This window comes from Pantherophis guttatus, chromosome 5, assembly GCF_059756535.1.
Source record: "Pantherophis guttatus breed Tessera chromosome 5, ASM5975653v1, whole genome shotgun sequence".
In the NCBI taxonomy this organism is placed as follows: Eukaryota; Metazoa; Chordata; class Lepidosauria; order Squamata; family Colubridae; genus Pantherophis; species Pantherophis guttatus.
In genome coordinates this window covers 24176064-24196585 of record NC_142067.1, presented here as the reverse complement: position 1 = coordinate 24196585, position 20522 = coordinate 24176064, and the positions used below count along the sequence as shown (strand labels likewise).

Genomic DNA, 20522 nt, shown 5'->3' with positions numbered 1-20522 from the left:
TCCACAGGATATGATAAAAAAAAAGCCCACATAGCAGCCACAAGCACACAACTGAAGTACTACCTTTTTGTTTTTTCCGTGTGTAATGCACACTGAGCCATTGTGGTGCAGTAGTTAAAATGCAGTATTGCAGGCTAATACTGCTAACTGCCAGAAGTTCAATTCTGACCTGCTAAAGGTTGACTCAGCCTTCCATCCTTCCGAGATCGGTAAAATGAGGACCCAGATTGTTGGGGAAAATATGCTGACTCTGTAAACTGCTTAGAGAGGGCTGTACAGTAGTGGCCAAAATTGTGGAAACGTTTTCGGAAAAGTGTATTTTCTAAAACTAGCTAATAACACCACTTTTTTTTTTGACTAGTACCATAAAATTACAATGGAAAGATAATTTAATCAAGAATGTAATGCAATAACTTTTTTGAAGGATTTGCTATTAGAATAGCAATTACAATATAAAGAAGAAAAGTGAAACATGTAGAAAAAAAGGAGATATACAAAAATGATCACCATAGAAAAAACGAGATATACAAAAATTATCACATCAGTTAATACTTAGTTGGGTAACCTTTAGCATGAAGAATTATGGCCTTACAACGTCTTCCCATGGAGTGAACCAAGTCTTTTAGTTCTGCAGCTGTTATAATGTGAAACCAAGATTAAATGATTGCTTCTATTAACTGGGTTTTATTGCTGGGTCGCTTCTGACTAACAAGTTTCTTTAGTCGGCTCCATAGATTTTCGATTGGGTTAAGGTCTGGGCTGTTCCCAGGCCATCCCAGCAGTGGAATATGATTATCTTGAAACTCCAAAAAAAAGTGGTGTTATTAGCCATCAAACCTCAAAAATACACTTTCCCCAAAAGGTCTCCACAATTTTGGTCACTACTGTAAAGCACTGTGAAGCGGTATATGAATCTACGTGCTATTGCTATAAACAGATTCAAAATGCACCGTGACAGCCTCTCGTCTTGACTTTTCACCATATACTGCAGACATCCCTGTCGTCTGAAAGGAACATACTCCCAAGACAGTCTCTGTTGAATTGCAGCTTTTGTTGAAAGGTGTCTCTCTGTGTGTCACACATGCACAGTCGCATAAAACGGTTGCAGTTGTAAGTGGAGTCATCAAACCCCGATTTAACTGAAGAGGAAGGGAGGGTTTTCTCTCCAAGATCTCCCCCAGTTTCTCAAGGTTGCAACCACTGACCTGCTTAGTTTTCAGAGGCGGCCTCTGCAAGTTCAGGCATCGCTGTGAAGGAAGGTTATGCTCGAGGTTTTGCTTTGCAACATGCTGGTTTCCCATTTTGTTTTTAATTAGAAGAATTTGAAAACATTAAACATCACCTAGGTAGCTACCCAGGAAATATAATAGCGCCAACATTATCCAGTGCAACAGAAATCTTTCCTTTCTCTTCCCACTTCCCCAATTCAGTCAGTGGCTAAGTGTGTATCGCATGGAGGAATCATTTAATTAAGCAGCTTTGTAAGCGTTAAAAATAAACTTTTTTTAAAAAAAAACAAAAAACAACCAAGATTGGATTAAAATGGGGGAGGGGAGACAAACAAAGTAGAGACAAATGGGAAGGGACATGGCTCTTGTTCCTCTTCCTCTCCAACCTGGTACTCAGTTGCGTCGGACTACAATTCCCATGGGCTTCACTTCTCATGGGAGTTGTAGTCCAACATGTAAGTTTTCTTCCTCCCAAGTCGCCCCGCTCCCAAGAAGACCCTGCAGAATCTCTGGAGAGGCGCGAGGTCTCCGCCAGGGGGCGCTCGAGGGGCTGTCCGCGACTTTCCGCCCTTCACCGCGTCTCCGGGAGCCGACAGGGGGAGACGGTGGGGCTGACTGGGAGCAGCAGCTTAGCGACGGGGGACTCGACTTCTTGCCCTTCCTCCTTCCCGGGTAATTCCCCCGAGGACACGGCGGAGTCCTGCTCAGGCTCCTGGCTGCCCCCGCCGCCTCCGGCGCCTCGCTTCTTATCCTCCTCCTTCTTCCACTTCATCCTCCGGTTCTGGAACCAGATCTTGATGTGCCTCTCGGTCAAGTTCAGCATGACGGCCAACTCCACCCGGCGCGGCCTGGAGATGTACTTGTTGAAGAGGAACTCCTTCTCCAACTCCAGCAGCTGCGCCCTCGTGTAAGCCGTCCGGGTCCTCTTGTTCTCTTCGGGTTCCATCAGGTAGGAGCCACCTAAGGAAGAAGGAGAGACAGACATCGCCCGGATGCATCTTAAGGACTAGAAACTTGAGAACAACACGAGAAACGCCCCCAAACCCCTTAGCTGCTGTTTGCTTGTAATCGTTTGGGAAGAAAAGAATTGCACTCGCACGAGGAGCTCTCTACAGTAGTGGCCAAAATTGTGGAAGTGTATTTTTGAGGTTTGATGGCTAATAACACCACTTTTTTATTTATTTTTTTGAGTTTCAGGATAATCCTATTCCACTGCTGGAATGGCCTGGGAATAGCCTAGAGCTTAACCCAATTGAAAATCTATGGAACCGACTAAAGAAACTTGTTAGTCAGAAGCGACCCAGCAATAAAACCCAGTTAATAGAAGCAATCATTCAATCTTGGTTTCATATTATAACAGCTGCAGAACTAAAAGACTTGGTTCACTCAGTGGGAAGAGGTTGTAAAGCCATAATTTATGCTAAAGGGTACCCAACGAAGTATTAACTGACATGATAATAATTTTTGTATATCTCGTTTTTTCTATGTGTTTCCCTTTTCTTCTTTATACTGTAACTGCTATTCCTTTATAAAAGTTATTGTATATTCTTGATTAAATTATCTTTTCATTGATATATAATTTTATGGTACTACTAAAAAAAAGTGGTGTTATTAGCTAGTTTTAGAAAATACACTTTTCCCAAAAGGTTACTGTATAGTCAAAAGGAGGAACTATCTACCGACTGAGTAAGCTTAGCTCCAAGCACCACATAGCTAACCTCGGTTGATCGTGAAAAACTAACTAGGGTCAGTATTTGGCTAGGATACCACTAGGAAAACCTAAATGGTAGAATAGACTGGGAACGGGGGGGGGGGGGACGACTCCACGCTTCTGTTCCCCCCCTCCCTCAGAATAGACGGGGGGGGACTCCCCGCTTCTGTAACGTTGCCGAGAAAACTATATAGATGCATTCATGGAGACATCAGCAGCTAAATTGGATTTAAGAAGTACTTTAGCCTTTGGGAGAAGAGAACTGAATCTACCAGTATCTAAAATGGCAATCAGTTATATAAGGAGTAGGTCATTTGCTCCCTGAATAAAAGTCCTTCTTGCTGGATGAAAGTAAGATCCACTCCCAATTACTTGGCATTTTTTCTCAACAGAAAATACCCTGATATTTGGGGCAGCTGCTTCAATTAACTCTATATCTATTTGTGAGAATCAAATAGTGGGGGAAATTGTTATTTGTTTAAAATACACCCTCACCCTTCAAAAATCGAATTCTCTGAGTCAGTTGCTCCATTGAACTCCTTTCAATCACTCAGTAGCAGAAAATAAAAGATGCGGTGCATTTCCCTCTTGCAAAGAAATGTGGAATTGGGGAGGACTTCCCTGCATGGTATCAACAAGTATACCAGCAGGTATCATCGTCTCCCTTCCCATTCCATCTTTCCAACCTCAGAGTTTTTTCTGAGGGTGTGAAGGATACACTGATGCCGGCAACTGGTTCTTTATTAAACATTTCCTAGCTTGGATGTCTATGGACATCGCTGACTTTCCATTCTGAACTGTTATCCCTTGAAGGGCTCTTGGTCTGAATAGTTTCTGCTTGCCTCTTTACCCTGGAAACACCTCCTCCTCCTCCTCCTCTTTCTTCTCCTCCTCCTCCTTCTCCTCCTCTTCTCTAACTCCCCCTCCTTCTGCATTTCTCCTTCCCCTCTTCTCCTTCAGTCTCCCACTCATCCACCTTCCCTTCGCACCTGTTACTCTGTCCTCTTCTCCTGCCCTGCCCATTCGGTAGAATTCTTTCCACCTCCATTTCTTAACACCAAACTCCATTATAACCACTCTCAAGTTTTCAAAATATTTCTCATCTAGGATTTCTTGGAGAGTCTTCCTGTTTGGGTAAAGCAACCAAGGATTCTTCCTATTTCAAGTCTTCTTCCCTTGTTTTCCATTTGAGAAGATGGACGGCATTTAGTCTCTAGGCAGGCGAACATGGGCATATTCCTATAAACCTGAACAATCTTTCTGGCAATTGCTTGTCTCCTGGGTTTAATTAATGAAGAAACACAACAAGCATGAGAGGCAGTGAGGTGGTGCTTGCATTATGCCTAGGGTTTAAACCCTGTATCACACACACACACACACACACACACACACACAGAGGGAGAGAGAGAGAGAGAGAGAGGGAGGGAGGGAGGGAGAGGGAGGGAGAGGGAGAGGGAGAGGGAGAGTTAAATTCAAGTTTGTTTCTTTGGGACACTACCAGGACCAAGTCCCTGCAGTTTTCTGGGCAAGGTTTTTCAGAAGTGGGAAAATCTCCTCCTTCCTAGAACGGAGAGGGGGAGGGAGGGAGGGAGGGAGGGAGGGAGGGAGGGAGGGAGGGAGAGAGAGAGAGAGAGAGAGAGAGAGAGAGAGAGAGAGAGAGAGAGAGAGAGAGAGAGAGAGAGAGAGAGAGAGAGAGAGAGAGAGAGAGAGAAGGTTACTCAATTAGTTTTGTGCCTATGGTGGAACTAGAACTCATCGTCTCCTGGTTTTTAGCTGACGTCTTAACCACCACATCAAACTGGCTCTCATGTATCTTATTAAAATATAACGAAGAAAGTGTGTGTTCCTCTTCAAAGAGACAAATCATGTAGCTGCAGGAAAACACTAGTGCAGGGGTCTCCAACCTTGGCCAGCTTTGTTGGCTGGGGAATTCTGGGAGTTGAAGTCCACCAGGCTTAAAGTAGCCAAGGTTGGAGACCCCTGCACTAGAGGACAAGCTGAGATTCAGCCGCCCAGATGCTCACGTTTCTCACGATCCATTACCTCATTTGCTGATCGGAGGCATTCTATGAAACTTTTTTAAAAATAAAACGTTTGTTGTCCTTTCCTATTATACCTGAGATAAAAGCACGTGCTTCACATTCTCCTTTGGATACCACTTTGACATTGTGCTTAACCTTGGTTTTGGCGACTGGATTAATATAACCACCTCGGTTGACAAAGCAGGGCTACACGTGTTTTTATAACGGCTAGCCTTCATACAAGTCTTGTGGAAAACGAAACCATTTGCTAACTTTTATTTCAGATTTATTTCAGACTATATCTGGTTTCACCTCAGTTGAATAGGAATAAGCGAAACGAATACAGATTGCAAGAGTAAAAGAAGCTTTCCTATAAATTGAGTAAGGTGGGGGAGTGGATATTTAAGAATTCAAGGGCTTATATCCGAGTAAATCTGCACAGGATTTCTTAGTACAATGCAAAATTTATTTATTATTTATTAGTTCAATTTATATGCCGCCCTTCTCCGGAGACTCAGGGCGGCTTACAATGCGTTAAGCAATAGCCTTCATACTTTTGTATATACCTGCTTATACCCCACCCCCACCCCCAAGCGGTGTTCTTTTTTATACAAAGTCAGCTTATTGCCCCTACAATCCGGGTCCTCATTTTACCTACCTCGAAAGGATGGAAGGCTGAGTCAACCTTGAGCCTGGTGAGATTCGAACTTGCAGTAATTGCAGGCAGCTGGTGCTAGTTAACAGCACTTTAGTCTGCTGCGCCAGCCACCAAGGCTCTTCTTGGAACCGTAATTATAATTTAAAAAAAAAAGCATTATGCCATTCATGAAATCCTTTTGTAATTAAAAGAATTTTTCCAAATCCGCTCCTTATTTTAACATTTAAAACCTCTTTCTCCTGTGCTTTTTCTTTCTATCGCCACTTTTCTCTTTCTCTGATGCACCGTTATTCTACGTCCCTCCCCACCCCACCCCCCGCTCCCCGTTATATTCGGAAAGTTACAGAGCTTTCCAGTTTGGCATGCATCTATTTGCATGGATTCGTCTTCTCGACAAGCGGAGCATCTAAGAATCTTATCATGCCCCGAAGACTGATTGATTCTAAGCAAAAAGTTTCAGAGTCTTTAGCGCGCATTTTCGCTTTGCTGTTATATTGCGGAGAGGTAGGCATATCCTGACGAACTGTATGTAGTTGGTTGGCTTTGCTTTGCTACACTGGATTACCATTTGGCCCCTGAACAACCCTCCCGAATGCCCAACGGGGCTTTTTTTGCGCCTATTCCCCCCCCCTTTTTTTTTTCCTTTGGAGGTTTTCTGCCGGACCGAGTCCTACAAACGAGGGGCAAAGTGAACGTAGAAGTTCTCCAGTCCGCTACGCATCTTTATGTTCGTCTGCCCAGGAGTAATTCCTGCTGAATTCAGTGGGGCTCACACCATAGGGTAGGACTGCAGCCTCCGGCTTCGGTCTCCCTTGCCATCGGCGCGTTATCAGTGCCTCCGCGACCGTAAACCGACGGAGTTAAATAATACAGATTTTATTTATCGCAACAATAGATTTCCTCCAGCATCATCCCAAAAATTCTCCAGCGTTTAAACGATGGCCAGTAAACGTGCGCGCAAAGGAACCGGCCGGCGAACCTGAGTTTCATTCTTCGCATGAATCGGATTTAATTAATCAGATTTAATTAATCAGAAAGACGGGTTGATCCTATTGAGACGAAGGAAAGGGATCGCGGAGCAGGCCTTCTGGGTAGTGGCCTCGCATTTTGGAGTAGCCTGGCCGCTCCCATGCTTTGCGCCATGGCAAATCTCAGGGATCGCTTCAAAACGCAGCGCAGACCTTGCTTGAAGCAATCGCGTCAGAGAGATAAGTTGTATCTCATTCGGCGACTACACGATGTGATTGAAAACGCTATAATAGGTATTTATTATGTGAGCTAAGTTTAATTAAACCACTCAGAATCATAGGAGACGTCGCCATATAAATAAAGAAATCGCTATTCATCAGAAAAGTTTGATTGCTTCACATTTTTTCTCAAACCTGACTAGTAACTTGAATCTCTTCACGCTGTTTCTCCAATTCGACTAGTAGCTTGGAAGAATTGCAACTATTCTGGTCTTGACCATGCTGTTATGAATTCACGCGCTAGTCTACATTTTAAAGTTTTCTATCCCATTGGAATAACGGGACATAAAAATTAAACCCTTGTCTGTTTGAATTTAAGCCATTAAATTGACAAGGATTCGATTTTTTAAAAAAAAATATGCAGTACGCTGACTAAAATAATGTGAAAAACGAGCACGTGCCATTAATTCAAAATAATATATAAATATCATATTTTTTCAGTCAACAATTTTCAAGAAAATATCTATTGATAATTCATAGGTTTCAAATACTTTTGGGTATTAGTTGGGACATTTGTGCTGGAACACATTTATAGCATATAAACAAAGCTTATTTATAAAATTAGAGAACCAACACATTTTCTTTTAAAACATTATCCTAGAGCTCTCATTTACATAAGTGAATTCAAAAGTAGGAATGTTTACAAAAACTTCTTATAAAGATGTTAAAACCATCCCAATACATGATATATTCTAGTGCAAGGAAATGCACGTAGTCTTCCATCATCAAATTAAATATCAATTGATTGTCATCTTAACCTTGGATGTATAATTAAGGCAGAAATATTCACAGAACTTGAGGAAGTAAATTGATGGACAAATTATTGGTCATAAAACAGTAAGATTGTCCACCAAAACGTTGGGGTTTGTTTGTTTTCTAAACATCTATCCCATCTTTCGTTCAGAAACTTGGGGAGGCTTACAAAGAGCTCTTCCTATTTTCACCCACAACAACTACACTACACTACAAAGTACGTTGGATTGAAAGAGTAGGATTAATCAAAGTAATCCCACCAATTTCTGTTATCCAGTATAGAAGACCTAAGAAACTCCAGATTCTAATCTAACAACTAAACTAACTCATCCACATTGTCTCTCCTTGAGATGAATTAACCTCTCATAAAATCAGAGTTGAAGATTTCTAAGTGCAAATTAGTGGCTGGTTAGTTACTGGAATGAACATGTATTTGTGGCAATTGAAAACGTAACCCCTCATTTACCATTTACTGCTTCCTATTGGAAATACCGATATAAATGCACTGTAGCTTTGATTAATAAAGCTAGATAAAACACACTGCCCCTTATGTGGTTGTCCTGCTCCACAGCCTTTAAAACGGCATGAAGCATTGGTTTGGATAGGGCAGGAATTCTACTTCATTCATTAAATGACAAAATGCCTGTTATTTGGGAAATGATCCAGCACAAAGTTAGCCTAACCTTGGTGGACTAAATTGGTGCCAACTTTTTTTAAAAAATAATATCTTTATTAAATTTCAGAGTCAAATATTAAAATGCAAACTAACTTAGAAGGAAAATGAGAAAGGGAATAATAAAACAAATTGAAAGTGACAAAAATATACATCAAGCATATCATGTATGCTGACTTTGATTAGATGCTGGATGGGAAACACTTCATTAATACTCTGAGATTTTTCTACCTGACCAACATTGGTTTGTAAATTGGAAGTGATTTTTAAAATATGTTGACTTTTTTTTCCCAAAATGTAATTGAACAAGTTGTTTGAACTTGAAAATAAATATAATTTTTAAAATCCTGTTAATCCTGTTCATTTGCTGAATTTGCAGAACCTCCCTAGCGTGGTGTTTTTTTTTAATCTTTTGGTTGATCTCTGTGGTTCTTTTGCTTCATCTTGCTCCCCTCTAGGATTCTAAGACTTAGTCTATCATTTTTACTTCCTAGGACTGGCTTCTAGAATCTGGAACCCCTCAGATATCTTGGAGCATAACTCCCATTAGTCTACAAGGCAACAAACTCAGGAATAATAATCCCCATTGTAAACTCTAAATACTTGAAAAGCACCCAGCTGGGAAAGACTCCCCTTCAGTGACTTTGAGGTTCATGCACCTTCGCTGACAGACAGTTTTCCACTACAATTCAGTGTCAGATTATTCCTGGGCAAATACTGTAGGTTTGTCATTCAATGTTGCACCACTAAAAGGGGACAAGCTCAGAGTTCAGTTCGAATCCTAGAGCTCCCATTACTTGTCCCAGCTTCTGCCAACCTGGTAGTAAAAATGCAAGTAGAAAAATAGGGACCATCTTGGTGGGAAGGTAACAGCGTTCCGTGCGCCTTTGGCGTTTAGTCATGCCAGCCACATGACCACGGAGACGTCTTTGGACAGCGCTGGCTCTTCGGCCTTGAAACGGAGATGAGCACCGCCCCCTAGAGTCGGGAACGACTAGCACATATGTGCGAGGGGAACCTTTACCTTTACCTTATTGCAGCACTAACACACCAATTATCTAACATTTTGTGAAGGAAACAAATCCCTATGAATTCAGAAAGAAGTTAATGAAAGCTGAAAAACCTAGATAAAGTTTCCTTTGAATAAACCTCTGAACAGGCACCCTTTCTGTAAATGGGAATTCAAGAATTAACAAGATTTATTAAGGCATCACTCCTTAATCAAATGCTTTCTGGGGAATTCTGAGAACGGCAGTCCACACATCTTAAAGCTGCCAAGTTGGAAAAACATTGCTTTTACATTAAAACATTCTCATCTCGGGAGACACGGATGCCATCTTCTCTTGTGAACTTCACTGATTAGTTAATAAGACAAGTCCTATTTCCCTCGAATGTTAATTTGTAAGTGTTACCACTGGTTTTATTGCAACTGCCATACCTGCCTGTTTTCAATATGCAACTTTTTATTGCAGGTTTTTTAAATGGTAGTTTAATGATAGATTCAATACAGTAGTTTTAACTATTGTAAATATTCTCAAGTAATGGTGGTGCATGCACATACACACATATACCCATAAACATATTATTAAGGGGATTTAGCCCCCAGTAATGCAGTTTGCACAATACATGGATTTTTGCTTTAAAAAGATAAGATTCTTTGCATGAATTGTTAATTGGATTGTTTCAATTTTTCTGGCCCCCTTCCCCCCAAAAAACCCCTCAAGGAGGAGCATTTATTTATTTAAGACTTTGCCTGGATTGCACCATACATTTTGGATCTTGTAGGTGGTCACTCACAACCTGCTCACCTCACAATTGGACTACTGCAATGCGCTCTACATGGGACTGCCCCTGAAGACTATCTGGAAGCTATGGCTGACATAAATATAGTGACATAAGTAGTAATGGGCACTTCTCACCATTCCTATATGTCACCACTGCCACGTGAGCTGCATTGGCTGCCATTTGGCTTCTGTGTGGAATTCAAGGTGTTGATGAGCCTTTAAAGCTCTTCATGACATACAACAGTTACATATCTGCCTTCATTACTACCTACAGTAGTGGCCAAAATTGTGGACACCTTTTGGGAAAAGTGTATTTTCTAAAACTAGCTAATAACACCACTTTTTTTTTTTTAGTAATACCATAAAATTATATATCAATGGAAAGATAATTTAATCAAGAATGTAATGCAATAACTTTTATGAAGGATTTGCTATTAGAATAGCAGTTACAGTATAAAGAAGAAAAGTGAAATATGTAGAAAAAATGAGATATACAGAAATTATCACCATAGAAAAAAATGAGATATACAAAAATTATCACGTCAGTTAATACTTAGTTGGATAACCTTTAACATGAATTACGGCCTTACAACCTCTTCCCATGGAGTGAACCAAGTCTTTTAGTTCTGCAGCTGTCATAATGTGAAACCAAGATTGAATGATTGTTTCTATTAACTGGGTTATATTGCTGGGTCGCTTCTGACTAACAAGTTTCTTTAGTTGGCTCCATAGATTTTCAATTGGGTTTAGGCTGGGCTATTCCCAGGTCATTCCAGCAGTGGAATATGATTGTCTTGAAACTCCAAAAAAAAAGTGGTGTTATTAGCCATCTAACCTCAAAAATACACTTTTCCTAAAAGGTTTCCACAATTTTGGCCACTACTGTATCTGGGTGCCTTTAGGCAGAGTGGGTGCACTTCCGTTCTCTTCTATTAAACATTGTCATTTTACAGGAGCTAGGAAGCATGCCTTCTCACTGTGTGGGTCTCCATCCTTTGGACCAGTTTCCCTCCAAAGATATTTTTTCTAAGATTCTGAAAAACCCTTAAAAATCTTGGCTTTGGGCTTATGTGTCGGAGAGATGTGTGCGTGCTTTTTCAGAGGTGTATGATGCTTTTTTTTTTTGCTAGTTTTTTGTTATATTTTTGTTTTTAGTTATTATTATATTGAATTTGGCTTTTGTTTCATTTTGTTTTTAATTATTTTAATTAGCATATTTTGTAAGCCACCCAGGGTCTACTGGAGTGAGCAACTATATTAGGTCTAAATTATTATAATTATTTTGTTTTCAGAAACGTGAAATGAGAAGCTAATTTGTGGAACAAATACCCAGAATAATTTAAAGTGTACCACTCTCTGTTTGCCTATCTGATTTTAAATAAAAAATACTTTTGACATTCTTTCAAAATTTAAAACTAATTAGTTTTTACACCTTCTCGTCCCAGGTCAGTTATATGTTAATACTCCAAAGATATTTGAGTATTTAACCGGTATCTCATGGTTAACATTTTTAGAAGAGAAACGTCATAGCAGAAATAATTTTGGTCTAAAAACGTCATCAAATATAATCACGATCATTTTGCTTTATCTTTCAGAATAAACCTGGTGTGATTTTGGAATCCCCCATTGTTGTCCTTGGAGAAATAAAGAGGAGAGGAAATTAAAAATTTGTTTATTATATGGCTGGATTGTAGCTTGGAATCTGGTTGAGCAAAACATGAGCCCAGGAGTTCATTTAATGAAGTTGTTTAAATCATGGCCCTTAGACAGACTGGCTAGAGATTTCTGTCAAATCCAGTCTCAGTAAGGAAAATCAATTATCACACTTTTCCTATGGAAGAAATTAGATTTTAAAATGTTGTTTTTAACCATTTACTCGTGTCTTGGAGAATTTATAGGCAAGTGCTCTCCATGTTACCCTCTCAAGCACAGCTTCTTTCAATTGTTGGATATTCAACTTTGCATCAGATTTGATGTTATCAAACCAACGTGTTCTTTGCTTGCTCCTTCTTCTTGGTCCACCAGCCTTTCCTAGCATCACTGCCTTCTCCAATGAATTGGCATGCATAACAAAACTACTGTAGGTAGTTTTATTTACGTAGATTTTAAAATATAATGGCTAAAATGAGGTGATTAAAGCATGATTGACAGAATACCTGCAGCAGGCACCAACCAGTGAAAATAATCCACCTCAGGTTCCATTGAAGTGAATGGGAAGTTAGCGAGAATGCTCTGGTTCAGCTCTCATTCCTTTCAATGGGTTTTTTTGTCCCCAGCCATGTTTTAAGTTTGAATTGTCTTCAATAAATTGTTTTAGAATAAAACTCAAGTATAAACATTCGATGCAAAATTGATTACTCTTGAAATTATTTCTGAGTACAAAAATTATGCCCTGTATTATACTTCAGGCAAATGAAAATGTCTTAAGATGTCTTACAGGGAAACTGTTCGAGTGGGTAAGTTTTCTATCACGAAAATTTGCACCAAAACATTAAAAGGGAGAAAGGGAGATCTACGAAGTCAAACGTATTTCCCCCTAGGGCAACTATAAAAGAAATAGATCCCAGAGAGAAACGGTCTCATCACATAAATTCAGGCGGAAAACTTTGAGAGGAGACCCAAACAGAGAGGTATCATATGTCCTGCAATTTTGAAGGATTTAAAAACTTTTCTTTCAGGAGGAAAACTTAGTGCTGGTTAAGCTTCATTGGCACTGGCTTCAGGCACTTGAAAAATGCACGCGCTTCTCCGGTTCTAAGTCAACTTAACTCCCTTATTTTAATTTTTTCTACATTTTCCTTTCTTGCTACTGCACTGCAGATCGAGCTGTTTTACTAGCCTATTTATAAAGAAAGATCCATTGAAATCAGTGGGACGCAATCTTGGAAGGGCAGTGAATTGCAATCAGAGATTCAGTGGGGTTTTTTTTTTTTTACAATGGGATTTACTTTTGCGTAGCTATACACCCCTAGTTGCAAACTGCCACTATTCAAAAAGAAATTATATTAATTATACTTGAAATTATATATCCTATTCTGTTGACTAGGAATTTATCTCTTACAGCAAATCCAATGTCTAGGTAGAAAATTTAAGGCATCTCACGAAATCCTTTTCGGTCCACAAAGATTTTTTTTTTTTTAATGTTACGTTGCTGCTGTATAGTTTGATCCGTTTCGGCGTATGCATGTAAAAATAACGCCAGTGTTCCTATAAAACGCATATTGTGATACGACTTAAAACTACGTAAACAGGCCCACACACACACACACACACACACACACACACACACACACACGTAAATGTAACCCTCTGTTGTTGTTGTTGTTGTTTTATTTTCCAGTATTTTTGCTTTTGGGGCAAACGGCATTGTTTCTGAGAGCTTCTGCACCGGAGACAAATAAATTCCTTGTGTGTCCAATCACACTTGGCCAAATAAGGAATTCTATTCTCCCCGGTCCTATTCTAATTCCATTTGGGTTCCTAACTGAAGGAATTTGGGTTCCTAACTGAAGTGGCCCCAGACGAGAGTAAGTCTTATTTATTTATTTATTTATTTATTTATTTATCTATTTATCTATTTATCTATTTATCTATTTATCTATCTATCTATCTATCTATCTATTTATCTATTTATCTATTTATCTATTTATCTATTTATCTATCTATCTATCTATCTATCTATCTATTTAACTTGTATGCCGCCTTTCTCCGAAGACTCAAGGCGGCTTACAATGCATTTAAAAACCATATATAAAACATTAAAAGTTAAACCATTAAAAACAATTAAAACCCATTCACACCATTCATGGCCGAACGGTTTGTCCCAACTAAGAAAATGTAGACATCTCCCCTTCCAGCCCCCCCCCCCATTTCTCCTATCTGTTCTTACAAAGCCCTTAATGCAATATTTGCCCAAAGGCGTGACCCGCTGAGCGCAGGACGCAGGGCGCGATAACATTGTGCTGCCGGAGACCGACCCGCTCTTCCCCCAACTGCCCTTCCGGGCGTTTGGCTCACTCTGCCCGGATCGGAAAGGCAAGGCAACCCCCAGCCCCCCACCCCCTGCTCCCCGGGAGGCGCGAGCCCTTGGCAGCCAAAAATAACCCCCCGAGTCTTGCGCTTCTTCTCGGGTCAGGCCGGTTCTGCTGGCCGGCAGTTGTTCTTCGGCCACGTTTAAAGAGTCCGGTTCCTTCCGGAGAACTGAAAGAGGAATGGTGTAAGAAAGGGCGCCGCTTGCTGCTTAGCGTGGAGGGAAGAGAGGAAAAAAAGACTCGGCGAGTCTGTTGCACCAAGGCCAGTTCCAGATATTGGCGCTCCTGGCCTGGCTCTGGGGCTTCAGTCCAAAAGAAGCGGAGCGGTTTCTTTGGAGGTCAGTCAAGACTGGAAAAAGGAGGGAATTGGGATCCACGACCAAAGCTTTTGTGAGTGAAAGCCTGCGACAGCCGCCTTTCCGGGGCCACGAGTGTTTCTGAAGACAGAAAGTGTGATTGCGGTCTGTGCTGGGGCTTTCTCAGATTGGGTAGATCCAAGGACCTTCATTAGTTAAAGGCAGTGATGGGATTCAAATAATTTTCAAATAAAATGAGCCCTGGTAGCGCAGCAGGCTAAAGGACTGTTATTAACATCAGCTGCCTGCAATTACTGCAAGTTCAAATCTCTCCAAGGCTCAAGGTTGACTCAGCCTTCCATCCTTTCTAAGGTAGGTAAAATGAGGACCCAGTTGTGGGGGCAATAAGCTGACTTTGTATAAATATACAAAAGTATGAAGGCTATTGCTTAACACATTGTAAACCGCCCTGAGTCTCCGGAGAAGGGCGGCATATAAATCAAATAATAAAAATAATAAAAATAAAATTTAACAACTGGTTCTCTGCCCTAATGATTTCTTCCAACAACCAGTTTGCCAAACTGTTCAGAAAATTAACAACCGGTTCTCCCGAAGTGGTGCGAACTGGCTGAATCCCACCACTGGTTAAAGGGCACGGCCGGCTTTGCTTTTGGGTTCTCCGTCTGGGAATGGTTGCATTTTCCTGGTGGAATCCCACCAGGCCTTCTTAAAAGCAACTCGCACAATTTAACGGCGCAGTTTTCACTCTTACTTTTTTCGCGGAACTTTCAATAACTGTAATGCAGATGGATTATTAGGACAGAGAAGTCCTGGAGGATATATCAGGTATTCCCCTTCCGGAACTTTTATGAACAATCCAAAACTCCAAGCTGCCAGCTTCTTCAAATAAATCCAGGGATCTCCACTGGGAATATATGGGTCCATTCCTAGATGGGTGTGTTGGGGGATAAGATGTCAAGGCCTCGACAGATCTTCTGATCCTATCAATGCGGATCCTAATCCAATTCTGGTTAAATAGGCATTCATAACTGATGGTTCCGGTGGGCATAACAATTTTTATTAGCATCCATCTCTGTTCATTAGAAGGGCCAGCTAAAGCTTCTCACTGTCCTTTTCGGGATTCTTACAAAATGTCTGTTTGCCCATGAAATTTCCTGCACCCTGTTCTCTTTGCAACAACTTATTTTATTATTTCTCACTGAATGCAGACAAGGCATACATGTACAGATCATAAAATTATATTTACTTTTTAATCTTTAGACGTTAAGCCGGGGTAGGGCGATGTAATTTTCATGCAAATAAGTTTGGAATCAGGGCGCAAAGTTTCTTCTAAGCGTAGATCTCTCTGCTATAGTTCCACGACAGTAGGATTCGATGGTAAATTGGTGCCCGCAGCTTTACCACTTTCACTATGTTGAATTTGCCCCTAAAGGGTATAAACGGGGTCTCTTTACCCATTAACACAAACACAAGGGAAATGCACCAGATTTACAATGCAGACTCTTCTGTCCACAGTGCAAACTTATATCATTTGCAATGTCAGCCAGCTCCCTGGTATTTTAAGAGGGTTATTCCTTGGCAAACACGTGAAGGACTCTTAATCAGTCTGCCCGATTTCAGTGTCAGTCTTCACAAAATCCAGGCACCACCTTTCCTTGGTTTCAAGTAAAATCGATACAGAAATCTCTCTCCACAGCAACCTTCATGCTTTGGTCCTAAAAGCAGCCCTGAGAAGATCTTGGCCTTGGTGAAGCAATTCAGTCTGATCTTCTGCAGATGTAAGGAACCGAGTTCTACTAAGCCGAGGAAACGGCCGTCTCTCTTCCCCCTGGCTGGAGCAAGAGTCAATTCTGCCCTCTCGTGAAGTCGCCTTTTAGTAGGTTGCAATCCAAAGGCAGCCGGGCAACTGCCTTGCCGGTCAGCGTTCCTATTTCTGTCTCTCATTTCTGCTGCAAAAGTGGATCCCTCGGCACGGTCCTTTTTCCTGGACAGGTAGCAAATTTGATACATATCTTCGGACAGCAAAAGCCACATGAGCCACGTAAATTATTTATTTATTGTACCCTATGACTATCATTAAGTGTTGTTCCTTATGATTCTTGACGAATGTATCTTTTCTTTTATGTACACTGAGAGCATATTCACCAAGACAAATTCCTTGTGTGTCCAATCACACTTGGCCAATAAAGAATTCTATTCTATTCTATGAGAAAACCTCATCATTCTCTCCGCTGAGATTTAATTAGAAGCGGTGTTTTTTTATCAGCACAAAATCAATGAAAGCAAACTGCTTGGAGTCATTGACAGCTAAAAACCAATTCGGATTCTTGGATTCGAATACATCGATTCACTGGTTTTTTTTTTTTTAAACCACAAACGCTTCCATCGTTTTTAAATCAAAATATAGTGTCATGAATATACACCCAGCATTCGTAAAGACAGAGCTTAAAATTGAATTTCCCCACGCTGAAAAATGTAAAAGTTCCAGGTATTTGTAATTAACATTTAATCCTTTCAAAGAGATAAAATACTATACAATACAAGAGAATAACATATGGTATATTCTTATTATCCTTTTCTTTTTTTAAAAAAATTAAAAGCTGTGAGCAAATGCCCAGGTACAGGACAAATATCTTACAAAACTACTTTAAAGTCATACCCCAATTAATTGTAAATAAAGAGGACTGGAGCGGGTCTCTACAAACTTCAATCAAAGTGTCCTTTACAGACGCATCCCAAACAAGTGGGGTATGAAAATACACATAGACCAAGGGCGAATTTAATATGAGACTCACCTCCAGGCTTGTAATGCAAACTCAACAGTTCATTAAGACGGTGCTATTAATTACATATAATATGATATATTCAGTTATAATCTTGCCAGCCTAGTTTATTTTTTCCAAAGTGTTAATTCATATTGCAGTAAATGAACATTTTGGACATTCACAAGATATTTTTTAAAGGATTAACAAATAAATATGTGAACTACACTTCCCTTCATCAGATACCACTGAAGAGGAACTGTGGGCCCCACAAAACCTAGGCCATAATAAACATGCCAGTGTATGAAATGACACATCTGATTCCTTATTTATCAATTGGGCTCCTGTGGTGCTTTGCAGAACTAAAAATATCCACGAAAGTAAGGTTTAATATGGTCCAGTCTTTTTCCAAAAGCCTTTGGACTGGAAACAGTGGGCTCCTGGATTTTAGAATTCCGCTTATCTTAAGCATGGGTACTCAAAAATAAGTCTCCCTGTGTTTATTCAGGCTGATATTTCTGCAGCAATGATCATTAAGATTGCAGGATTTCCTTTCCCGCTTTCTAATTGCATCAGAGACGTGAAAGGTGCTGCCATTTTGATAAATGCATCAATAAAACTTTTGAGAGCCAAAATGGATAATAGTGGTAACAATGATAGTGAGGATGGTGCACATTCTCTGCTAAGTTCCTTACAAAAATCACTAGCTCTCGGCAAAGAAATCAGACTGTTGTCTATATAAAGTGTCTTCCCAGTTTCAAACAGGAAATAGAAAACCTCATTCTCTGAAGCGGACAGGCGGAACTGGGGTACCACAGAGCACAGCCCCTCTTCAGGGAAGGATACCGCAGGCTGAGTTTACCACAATGTGAAAGAAGAGAAGTTTACTAAGGCAAAGTGTGTAATTTTTACCAGCCTTTAACTCACTCCCAAGTGGCCTGCAGAACAAAAAACCGCCATTATGTTTCTTGCATTAAAATTGCACTACTGTACTATCAAAACAATTACTCTCCAGTCATAAATTTAACTGTTTCTCTTTTCATTCACACTCAAAGTTTGGAGGCTTTCCAGTCGTGAACCTCTAAATAAATCCTCAAACTTCCATTTCGCTTAGAGACAAAGGTTATTTCACAGAGTGCTGCTTTAATATTTGGAAGCATGGCAGAGGGCTTTGAAAACAGCTGCAACCTTATTTATTTTCCTTTCTTTTTTGGCATCCAATGTTTTTGTTTGACAATCTCTAGAAAGTCAATCATTGATTGATTACATTTTTATATTTCTTACATTTCTAGAACATTTCCCTGTTTCAATACATGCTATTTTAAGTGGCTTAGGGATTACTTACTTCTGAGTAAACAAAAAGATTTATTGCAGGGCAAATCAGACAAAGAAAAATACAATGTTATATGGCGTTACTTACTTTATATGATATCCTCAAGGAATTTAGAGGAAGTATCTTTGGTCACATTAGCTTATTAGCATATTAGCCAGCCTTCTATATAAGTTGTAGCAAAACTCACAGTTTCTACAACCACTTTTTCTGGGACTGATGAAAACTGTATTTCAACTCATATGAGAGTTCCAAGACTTCTCTGGTAGGAACTCAAGTATTCTACATTCAGGCACCATTCATTAAATTTCAGTGGCATTCTGATCTATTCACTCCTGGCTTCAGCTCGGGCCATTATCAAGAGCTCACAGGAATCCTTTCAGGATCAACAGGCACAAGAACATGCTGTAATCGAGGCTGTATTTACACCACAGCCTCATGCTTAAGTGACGTTGATTCCATAATTTATTCAACCCATTTTCCCAGCTTTGCAGATCACACTAAACTATAAACTAATGTGTCTAAAACTGGCTCTGCAGAAACACTTTTAAGCTAAAGCACGGCTGGATTTGGGTTTTTTGTTTTTTTTTAATGATGAACCAACTCCATCCAACTTTCTTTCTTGCTTGGCCAGCCTTTTTGAACTGGGTGGGCGCTCTCGGGATATCCCGGACTACCATCATCCTCAACCAGCAGCCGCGGCGACACTGACCGGGGATGATGAACATTGTAGTCCAAGCTATCCGAAGGAGCGTCCGGTTTGGAGACGTCTAAGGGCCGGTCCCCCACAAAAGGCAAAGGAGCGGGACCGAGGAGAGGCGTTCTTCTTCGGCCCTGGGCGGAAAGAAGAGGAAGGGCGCCTTACCCGTGCCGGCCCACTGTCCCTTCCACGCGTGAGACTTGGTCGACTTCATCCAAGGGAAGGGCAGCGGCGCTCTGGGTTGCTCCAGCAGCCCGGCCTCGGTCCCTTCTCCGAAGGGAAGGGTCTCCTGCTGCGGTAGAGAGAGCTGAGCCGGATGGTGGGGGGGAAGGGGGTGGAGGTGCGGGATGCCCGGGTCCTCCGAGAGGGGGGGCACTTCGTAGGGGGAAATGTCCGGAGGGCTGCCTTGGTCCAAGCCCCCCAAAACCCCGGCGTAAGGAGAGGGCTGTTGCTGCTGCCTCCCCATGTACAGGCAGGCGGGGGGGCTGGAGTTGTAATCCGGGGGCTGCGATCTCTGGAAGGCGCAGGGCTCCTTGTAGAGCGGGTGGCCGGGGCCGCTGCCGGAGGAGGCGTAATACTGCTCTTCGGCGTTCATGGCGAGCGGGGCCCCGCGCGAGAAGCTTCCCAGGGCGCAGGTGAGGGGCGCACCTTTGACAGGCTGCTTACACCTGCCCGAGCAGCGGATGGAGTCCCAGGTCGTGGGAAGAGGGGGGGGGAAGCATCCCGAGGGGCTTTTTCGATTGGTTGGCTTGACCGTCCGCGTGAACCGGACCTGGGTTTCTATTGGGCGACCGTTTCCCAATCAGAAGGAGCGCTTCTGATGTTTGGAACTTTGGCGTTTCTTTCGTTTTCTTCCTAAGGGAGAGACTGATTTTTTTTTTCCTTTCCTTTCTCTCACGTTATCATAGAACAGGTGCGGAGTTGTTCTGAACTGGTGTAAAACCCCACGTGACCCCGGTCCTTAGTCATAATCGAGCAAATCAAGTATGTATGTACTGAACCTAATACAGAACCTCATATTTTTCTCCTTTTGGCAGAAATGTAGTCTTGAAGCATTTCTGTTATCCTGTCGTCTCTCTCTCCCTCTCCCTCTCTCTCTCTGTCTCTCTGTCTCTGTCTCTCCCTTTCTTTCTCTCTCTCCCTCTCTCTGTCTCTCCCTTTCTCTCTCTCCCTCTCTGTTTCTCTCTGTGTGTGTGTCTCTCTCTGTCTCTCTCTCTGTGTGTGTCTCTCCCTCCCTCTCTGTCTCTCTCTCTCTCTTCCTCTCTCTCTGTCTCTCCCTCTCTCTCTCTCTCTTCCTCTCTCCCTC

At 41.4% G+C, this 20522-nt stretch overlaps 1 protein-coding gene across 1 annotated transcript; it reads right to left on the bottom strand.

Moving 5' to 3' along the window:
* Positions 1-1800: 1800 nt before the first annotated feature.
* On the bottom strand, positions 1801-19811 carry PDX1 (pancreatic and duodenal homeobox 1). The gene is made up of 2 exons (XM_034414622.2): positions 19382-19811; positions 1801-2189 (listed from the first exon to the last, which is right to left on the bottom strand). Exons 1-2 carry the CDS (start codon positions 19809-19811, stop codon positions 1801-1803), a joined length of 819 nt encoding a protein of 272 aa, XP_034270513.2.
* Between the last annotated feature and the right edge of the window lie 711 nt (positions 19812-20522).